At 52.5% G+C, this 8,971-nt stretch overlaps 1 protein-coding gene across 1 annotated transcript in view; it reads right to left on the bottom strand.

Moving 5' to 3' along the window:
* Positions 1-6,092: 6,092 nt before the first annotated feature.
* The window catches only part of GPR26 (G protein-coupled receptor 26), a 20,530-nt gene continuing 17,651 nt past the window's right edge, over positions 6,093-8,971 (bottom strand). The window contains exon 3 of the mRNA XM_007119972.2: positions 6,093-6,324. Within this exon, the coding sequence (XP_007120034.2) occupies positions 6,093-6,324 (232 nt within the window). The remainder of the gene's footprint in view (positions 6,325-8,971) is intronic.

Here is an 8,971-nt window from a genome sequence, read left to right as displayed (position 1 = left end):
GCGGGAGAGGCCGCAGCTGTGAGAGGCCCGCGTACCGCAAAAAAATAAATAAATAAAATAAAATAAAAGAGCTCTAATTTTGAAACTCCCAAGTTCAAGACCTCGGTGCTCTCCCAGGACCACAGATCACATCCACTCTGTCTCAGGAGCCCTGTCACCTCCTAGGTGCCCAACCTACCCTATTCCCGGACACACGCTAAGCTCCCACCCCATTAGACTCCCCACTGGGCACGCGGTTCACACCTCCTTCATGTCTCGTCATAGGCGCTTCCCTACTGCAGGTTCAGGCCCGATGCTACCACCTCTAGGAAACCTTCCAGCACGCTCCTCCCCCACCCGCCAAGTGCATCAGCCCTCCTCCTGCACCCCCAACCCTGTGCACACTGTTTCAGGGCAGCCCCGCCCTCCGCAGTGTAGAGTAATCTCTGGTCTCCCCCGGAGTCTGACACAGCCCAGGGCCGGGCACACAGAAGGCGCTCTGTAAATGTCAGAGGAGTGACAGGTGGGTATTGCGGCAGCGCTGGGCTGGAGCCTGCGGCCTGCCGTGCCCCGCTGTCCAGCCTCTCCAGGACCCCGCTTCCCCGGATCTCTGCAGACCCTGCTTCCTCACAGTGGAGTCTGGGTCAGGCTGAGTGAAGCCTCGTGTCCTAGCCGCTTTCCTCTCCCGATGCAGATTGCCTGGGGAGATGGGCAACTCCACACCTGGGGCCTCCTCTCTCCTAGATAGCCGACTCCCAGAAACGTCCAGCCCCTGCCCCTTCGACCTGTATTGTGGAAGGAGGCGTGCGGAGGCCTTTGCCTTCGTGGCCGCATCTGAACTGGCATTCCTTTGACCGGGCCAGGGCTTTGGCCACCAGCAGAGCAAAGGCAGCTGGCCAGGGGTCAGGCTAGCTCACTGAGGGCTAAAAGGCCACTCGGTCTTGAAAGAAAGTGGGAGCCTGCTGAGAAGGTGGGGGGGCTCACAAACCCATTGCTCTCAGCCAGGCTTCTCCTCTGAACCCGCTACGAGCAAACCGTGGTGGCTACCTCTACCCACCCTCTTCCCACTAGCCACCAGGTCAGCACAGGCTTCTCCATGTTAACCTCTTGGCATCCGTGTGCAGGGGAAAGGTCAGCTTCAGTGCCAGGTACTGCTGTGTTGTACTAACTCTCGTGAAGGCTACTGGCCCAGAGTTTCGGGAAAATTCTTTGGACGATGAGTCCGCAAACACCTACAACGTTTAGTCAGTTAGATTCTCTGTAGGAAAGGACTTGTGGACCATAAATTCTGGTACAGAGCTTGCTGCTGAGTAGCTTCCCCTCGAATACCCCGAGAAGCACGTGCAGAGAAAGAGAAGACCAGGGGTGGCCGCGATGGGAAGGGCCCAAGGCCCAGCTGGCCGGTGTGGGTGTCAGCTCAGGAGCCGAGAGCACGGGGTTCTCTGCTGATGATGGAAAGCCACCTGCTCCTCCTTGAACTGCCCAGAGTCGGGTGAAGCTGGGGTCTTCCCATCAGTACCAGCCCACCCTTCTGGAGACCTATTTTGTGTTGCCCCTCACATTTCTCTACATGCTGCCCGAGGACCTACAGATTTTGCCCGATCTGTAAAAAGGAGAGGGTAATAGGACTGACATCATAGGATTATCATGAGGATTCGTGAAAACGCTACCCCCAAACGCTCAGTGTGGTGTCTGGCGTCTAGTCTTCACTCAGGACACACCGGCTCTTAGGTTGTCATTATTACGAGCTGCTCGTGGGGGACCCAGCAGGGTCAGCCATGCTGGATGAAGCGGGGAACCAACAAGAGACCCACACCCAAGGGTGGGCATCCAGCACTGTCTCTCTCTGGCCCTGCCTCGGCTGGCTCGGCCCCCCGGGTCTGAAGCTGGTCGGAAGGGGGCAGGGGTGAGGGCTCTGGTTAGTAGCGAAGGGGCTAGAAGCCATCGACTCCCCCAGCCAGGCTGCCCGGACAGAGTCTGTGTCAGGACCCAAGCAAGCATCCCTCCGGGGCCCTCTGAGCGCCAGGCTCCCTCTTCTCTAACACAGCGTCCGAGCCAGTGAGCGCTGCCACCCTGCCAACACCCAACACAGCTCGTGCTTACCAGCCGGGAGCCCCACAGAGAGGAAGGAGGCTGTTTTGCCGAGGCCTTCAGAGGTAGGGTGGGCAGCTTCTCCTGTTCCACCAGAGTCTCGTGAAAACAGGTTTTGAAAATTTCATGGCGTGATCAATTTTGTCCCTCTGAGAACAGAATGACTCAGCCCTTGAGTAAGCTGGAGATTGAACTATTTGGCCACGGTAGGGAACCACAGAAGACAACTGAAACCTAGATATTTAGAAAGACCCAGTTTTCCATAGAGTTTATCCAGGTGTCTAAGATCACTGTTCCTCAGGGAGGACTTTGAAGTCCACCTGCAACAGTCACCTGGGCCCTGATGTCTGAAAATACAGACCCCTAGGCCTTGCCAGACCTCCTTAAACGGATCTCCAGGGAAGGGGCTCAGGAATCTGAATTTTAAACAACGTCTCTTGGTGATTCTTGTGGGTAGTAAAGTTCAGGAGCCAATGGCTTCATCGCAGACGCTGTTGACCTTCCAGAAAGGTAGTAGGAGCCTCAACTATATCCAGGACTTCTCTCTCCCCTGTGGTGCAAGTACGCCAAAGGATATGAGCAGACGTGAGGAATTTCTGGCACCTGATAAAATATCCTCATTGAAATCCTATGCAAATTAGTTGATGCTGAATTTGGGTAAATTCTAAAAAGGCACAGCCTGCGGTTCCCCCGGGGGTCACACTGCAGCCCTGCAAAGGCATCATCTACCTGCACCAAAGCATGTAAAAGGACAGCAACCAGGACCTGGACTTGGCCTGTTCTTTCCATCTTCTCTCAGAAAGAAGGGCATCGTGAAAAAGAAAACTAGCTTCACAAACATGAGGAGAGAGGTTTATTGCTCGTGGCGGCAGAAGTCTGAGCTGAGTCCTAGAAGGAATGCACAGTTGGTGTGAGATGAGTCAAGGCAACTTCCCCTCCCCCACCAGCCGACTTCATGGTAGAAACAGGCAGGCCCTTAGGGAAGCATCTTTGGGAGGTCAGCGGACCATGAGACACACAAACCCCAAATGCCACGACACTTTTCCCTCAGTGGCTCCCAGGGCACTGAGATCCCCGCTAAGAAGCAGCATAAAGAAAAGCTAGAATTGCAGAGTGACTGAAAAAGCCATCACGAACGGGGTTTAAACCTACAAGCTCAGATCAGGTAGGGCTAGAAACTGAGCCCCGGATGCGGGTTTAGGAATTTGACAGCCTCTCCATCAAGGCTTTATTTTCCATCTTCTTAAATTGCTCTCACACCGAGCCCAGCTGTCTCCCGAAGTTCGGGCCTTCGATATCAAGCCTTATTCTAGACTGACGTCAAGGAAGTTATCCCAGGCCCTTGACACAGATGCTGATCTGGACATTTCTAAGTGTTCTACCTGAGAAACCCACATTACCATGTTACGTTTGATAAATTACAAAATGAGGTAGATAATTCTCTTGGGAATAAAGAAGCTGGGGAGAATTTTATGGGCTGTACGTAAACATTTAGCTAAAGGTAATTCTAGCAGAGTTGGTTGATGCTGGACGCCAACGCAGCGATTTCCTTCTCCCTTCTCCTAGGGTTTTGATGCCTGTGTTCAAATAGTAATGAAAATACCCAGCCCACTGGCATATCTGGGGCGTTGTCACCATGATGCCAATACAACGGGTTTTATTGTTTTTTTGGCAGTCCTAAGGTTCAGTGTAATTTATGAAATGCATCTTTTCAAGACATGTGGCGTTGTAGGTGACAGACAGATCTTATTCTTTCACTAAAGAAGAGGTGAAAGGGTAGAGTTGCTTCCGGGAGTATAACTTGTTGCCTCCACAGAGCGAGCAGCAAGAGGAGATGACAGTTACCCCTCCAACCTGACATTGATGAAAACGTATTTGTTTGCTTGAACTTGACTGACTGTCTACTGACCTCATCCACTGGGCCACTACGCCTCTGCTGCCCGAGGAGTATTTGTGTGAAAGGGAGGTGGTCAGACTCAATTGTGCATATTTTCCTGGCTCTGTGCTTGTCCTCGACCTCATTGGTTCTTTTGATGTTGGGACTATGAAGGGTGAACAGCTGCCTGACGCTAGGAAAGAGCCACAAAAAAGAATGTCTGTTGTGATTCAAACCTGAGCGGCCAGATGCGCTCTGAATCCGAGCAGTTTTGTTTCAGTAACACACAAAGTCCTGTCTGGGCAGTGATGTGCTGGTAGATGTTTAGCAATGAGCTCTCAGGGGAGAAAAAGGCCCAGTTTGTAGCCTTTACTGACTTTCTCGGTATAAATATGCCCATCAGAGCTGATTTCAAGCTACCGAGCTTATGTCCCAGAACACAGAATTGGGAAGGGGTGTGTGCCATTGGCTCCTCCAAGCAGGTGTGAGCACACCTCCAGCTGCAGCGGGAAGGTGGCAAGGCTTCCAAGGCTATGTCCGTCTCCATGCAAACTTAGAAACTAGACAAGAGTAGGCCAGGCTCGGTGATTTGTTTTCTAAATGAGGAGCTAAAGTTAATAAGACGCCATCTTTTCAAACATGCACACACTTCGTTTTTCAATACTGGGGCCACCTGGCAGTGAAAAGCCTCAGGCTCTTCCTGGTTGGTCCCTACTGACATGGGTCCTCCCTTCTATGTTTCCAAAGTTAGGCTTTGCAGAGCAGGAGGGCGAGAATGAGCCCTCTAATTCTTGTGCCCCCATCCTTTCCACCCTGGAGGAATCACATAGAGTGGAGGATGGAGAAATAACTGCTCTTAGCATTCACACAATATTTGCAGTGGTAAAAAAAAAAAAAAGAAAAAAAAGAAAAAAGATGGACGGGCAGAAAAAGCATTTAATTTAATCCAAGGTCCACTCACCTTGGTTTTTATTAAATCAAGATGGGGGCTGCTAGTGAACTGGCATATGTTTTAGAGGTACGGGTTTCAATAAAAATTTCACTCTCCCATCCTGGGCACAGAGCACTCTCTGGGTCACCTGGGGAAGCCTCTACTGTCTTTTGATGACTTAGAGAAACTAGGATATTGAACCCTTAGGATAATGGAACCCAGCGCCTTAAAATCACGGCTAAAACCCTGCTCAGGCCAGTTCTTGTCCAATCACCGAAGAGAACACGCCGGACAAGATGTGAGACAAGGTGAAACGCTTCCTGCAAATGTGGGTCACAAACCGGCGTGGGGACCTGCCAGCCACTTTCCTCCTGCCCCTCCTTTGCTCCAACACTTATGACATGTGAATCCGAAGAAGGCGACTTCGGGTCAGACTTCAAAGAACATTATTACGTGCAGTAATAACTGCTTATCTAAACCAGATTCATGCTAAGATTGTCTACACACGCAAATGTTAGCTTTGGGGCGGAGGGGGAGGGAAGAGAGGGATCAAAGTTGAATCCAAGGTAGCCGTTTCTAAGACAACTTCTCAGCAACAGTTGGGCAACACTAGTTGGCACACACGTTCCCCTTGGACACGGGGGCCCAGGGGTCCCAGCTGAGCGCCATTCAGTTAGTTCCAGCTGAATAATATTTGGGTTAAAGCAGCCACCACTATATGTGGAGGAGGGTGGCCATGCCAGAGGGGGGGGCGCTAAGTGGCCACTGCCAGCCTCACTCTCAGCGTGACTGACGTCCCATGGAGGTCACCACTTTTCTTCAGCATGGAGCCCAGCGTCCAGGGGTCAGTGAGCAGGCGGGCGCCATGCTTCCCCACCTGCCACCAGCACTGTGTGTCCTTGATCATGACCGGACGGGCTGTGACTCGTGGGGAGTCTCTGGTGCGTCTAGGAGCTCAGAGGAGCTTCTCAAAAAGAAACGCCAGAGCACAGCATGTCCCTCGGTCATCCTTTGGTGATAAACAGGGACAGTTCAACATCTGCCCTCGAGGAACCAGGAAGCAGGCTTCGGAGCCCCCCCGAAGCCAGGGAACCGGAACCCCTGGGCTTGCCAGATGGTGGCGGCTGCTGGAGTCCGCCCAGGCGCCCCAAGCCCTCCCGCCCCTGCTTCTCACCAGCCGTCTCGTTCCGAGCTCTCCAGCGGGAGCAGCGTCCTTCACTCAGAGGCTGGCAGAATGTTCTGGCTGTGGGAGTCACCGGTGAGGCCGGAGGAGCGGAGGGAACGCCTGTGGAGGACCCTGTTCAGAATCTCCTTGCAGCTCTTGCGGTACTGGCGTCGCAGCAGGGAGTACACGAACGGGTCAGATGCGGCCTTGCTGTAGGCCAAGCACTTGGACAGCACCCCCCAGTGGGAGCTGATGGGCACCGCGGAGGACAGCTCCACCAGCCTGCGGACAGAGACGGGGAGGGCGTTCGTTAGGAGAGCGCAGCTGGGCGCACCCCGGGCTCCAGCCTGAGCCCCTGACCCCAGCTTCCCGGCCACGCTTCAGTTTCTCTGAGGCTTCCTCCTCCCGTGACAAGGACAAGAGCAATTTACAACCATAACTATGGTGGCCGTTCTCCAGGCACTTCTTTTCGTCCAGGTACTGGGCTAAGGACGCACTTGACACGTGATTTCGTGGAACCCTGGAAGATCAGACATCTCCATTTGACATGTGAGGAAACAGACGTCCAAGGAGGTTAAGTACTGACGGTTTGCCGGTAAACCGTAAAGGCAGGGATTTGAGCGCAGGCACCCACGCTGATCTAAGAATTGCACTAATAGCTAACTCTGCACCCTGGCCATTTGCTCCGGCTGCGCGGCTGACCTGCCGCGTGACCCCCGGGCAAGTTGTTTCCCTTCTCGGGGCCTCGGTGTTTTCTACGGAAAAGGGGGAGTTGAATAAGATCACCCCTATGATCATTGTAACTAGGACAGACTTGATTCTTGGCTTCAAGTCCTAGCTCCGCCTTCCAAGGGAGCTTGCCTGGGACGAAGGGCTGAGATTAATTTTGCAAATATTCAGCAAAGCTCAGAGTACGTCTTGCATCCGGAAAGAATCTGCTGGTGGGAAAAGCTTCTTCCCAGGGTTGGGATTCTGGTGGTCCCTGGCTATAGCAGCAGTCAGGGTACCCTAAAGGGACCCTCATTCTTTGGGAGAAGGTGAGGGAAGAGGCAGCTCCTGTGTCAAAGGGACACAGTTCTGAGTCCTCCAGGTATCCGTCGAACAGCTCCATTCAATGGTGCTAAGGCCCGGCCGTGAGGTAGTAAAAGCCCTCCTCTGGGTAAACGGAATTCTCCCAAATCAAGCCACTTGTTCTTTTCTCCCAAGTGTGTCCAGCACCCCTGGCCATATTCGGACGTTACCCAGCATTACTATAAGGTAGAAAAGGCCACAGAGCTGAGAGAGAACTTAGAGATTATAAATTACCCTCTCCCCACCCACTGTCAAATGAGGAAATCGAGGCCCAGACAGGGGAGGGGGTTGCTCAACATCGCACAGCAAGTCAGTGGCAGAGGAAAGTCCAGCATCTGTGCTCAGACTGCGATCTGGCACCTGTATCCTACCTGGCGGGGGGAGGGCATGGAGGTCGGCAAGATGGAAGGCAGCGGTGGCTCTCAGCTTGGAGGGCTGCCCAGGTGAGAACCCAGGTACAGAGAGAGCACTGAGCTTGGGCTGTGACTCTGGGCTGCCAACTTCAGTGATTTTCCTGAAGGCTTCTTTGGGCTGAGGTTGTGAGGACGAGCCCAGGAGAGGAAGGAGGAGGAAGCTGGTGGGGTGAGATCCCCCACTGCAGTGACCCCCTTTTCGAATAGATCCTTAATGCACCCATTCTGAGGCCCTTCTATTAGGTGTCCCATTTCCAGCACCACTATCCGCCCTTGCCCTCCGACTCCGAGGGGGTATGCCGCCATGGTTTTGCGCCTCTCCTTGGGAGCCCGAATGGGGAAATGGAGCTGTTGGCATTTGAGAAATCTGTACTTTTAAGAAATCTACTTTGGGAAATGATGAAGTTAAGGGAAGAAAAACCCCCGAGTTTAGAATTCACACCTAATAATAACAATGAAACAGCTGAATACCAACACATTGTTGCTCTGGGATGCCAAATTACTTTTCCAGAATGTCTAGTCTTCTATACGTTGCTAAATTCAGTCTGAGCATTTTGGCTCTCCCAGGAGGATTTATTAAGAGTCAAGTGTCATCAAACCATCCAGCAAGATCAAAATGATTATTTGCAGGTTCTGTAGATTTCACAGAGTAAAGCTATTTGGGACAATTTAAAATTTCACCATCTAGATAATTAAGAGGTAAAATCTGTTGCATTTGCTTCTCAGAGATTTTATGTAAAAATCTGAACTTGCCTGGCTCAGTAATAATAATTCCCAGTTAAGTATCTCCTTTGGGCCAAATACGTGATGTGCACAATCTCTAACCTTACAATTCTTCTCTGCAGAATGGGCATCGTTAGTCCCATTTTACAGACGAAGAAATCAAGGCTCAGAGAGATTGAGCAGCAAGCCGGCATCTCCTCCACGGGGAAGCCCAGTTCCATCTAACTGCAGCCCATGTCTTGTCTAGGTGCCATGATGGGATTCAAATCTGCACATTGCAGATGGGACTGGATGTGCTCTGGGGTCCCTTCCAGCCCCAAGAATCCCCTTTCCATGAAGTGGCTATGGGCTACCCAGCACTTCTGTCACTTGCCCCCCATCCACAGCGTACACGACTTCTGCTTTGAAAAGCCCACATCTGGCCTCCATCAAGGCCTCCAGGCAAAGAGATGCTTTGGATCAGTCTGGGCCTGGGCACCGCTCCCGTGGGGCCCCCGGGCCAGGCTGAAGCTAGCACGCTCCCTTCCGTGACCGGATGTGGCTGGCTGACCCGCTTTTTTATTTTCCTGGGCACGTGGACCCCTCTGCCATGTGCCTGCTGTGGCCGCCTTTGTTCTGTTCCAGCTCTGACAGTTCCAAGTCCCCACTTGTTTTTTTTTTTTTTTTTTTTTTTTTTTTTTTGTGGTATGCGGGCCTCCCCCTGTTGTGGCCTCTCCCGTTGC

Source organism: Physeter macrocephalus, chromosome 20 (genome assembly GCF_002837175.3).
Source record: "Physeter macrocephalus isolate SW-GA chromosome 20, ASM283717v5, whole genome shotgun sequence".
NCBI classification, from domain to species: Eukaryota; Metazoa; Chordata; class Mammalia; order Artiodactyla; family Physeteridae; genus Physeter; species Physeter macrocephalus.
Note: the sequence above shows the minus strand (reverse complement) of the source record. Positions and strands in the feature narration are given on the sequence as shown.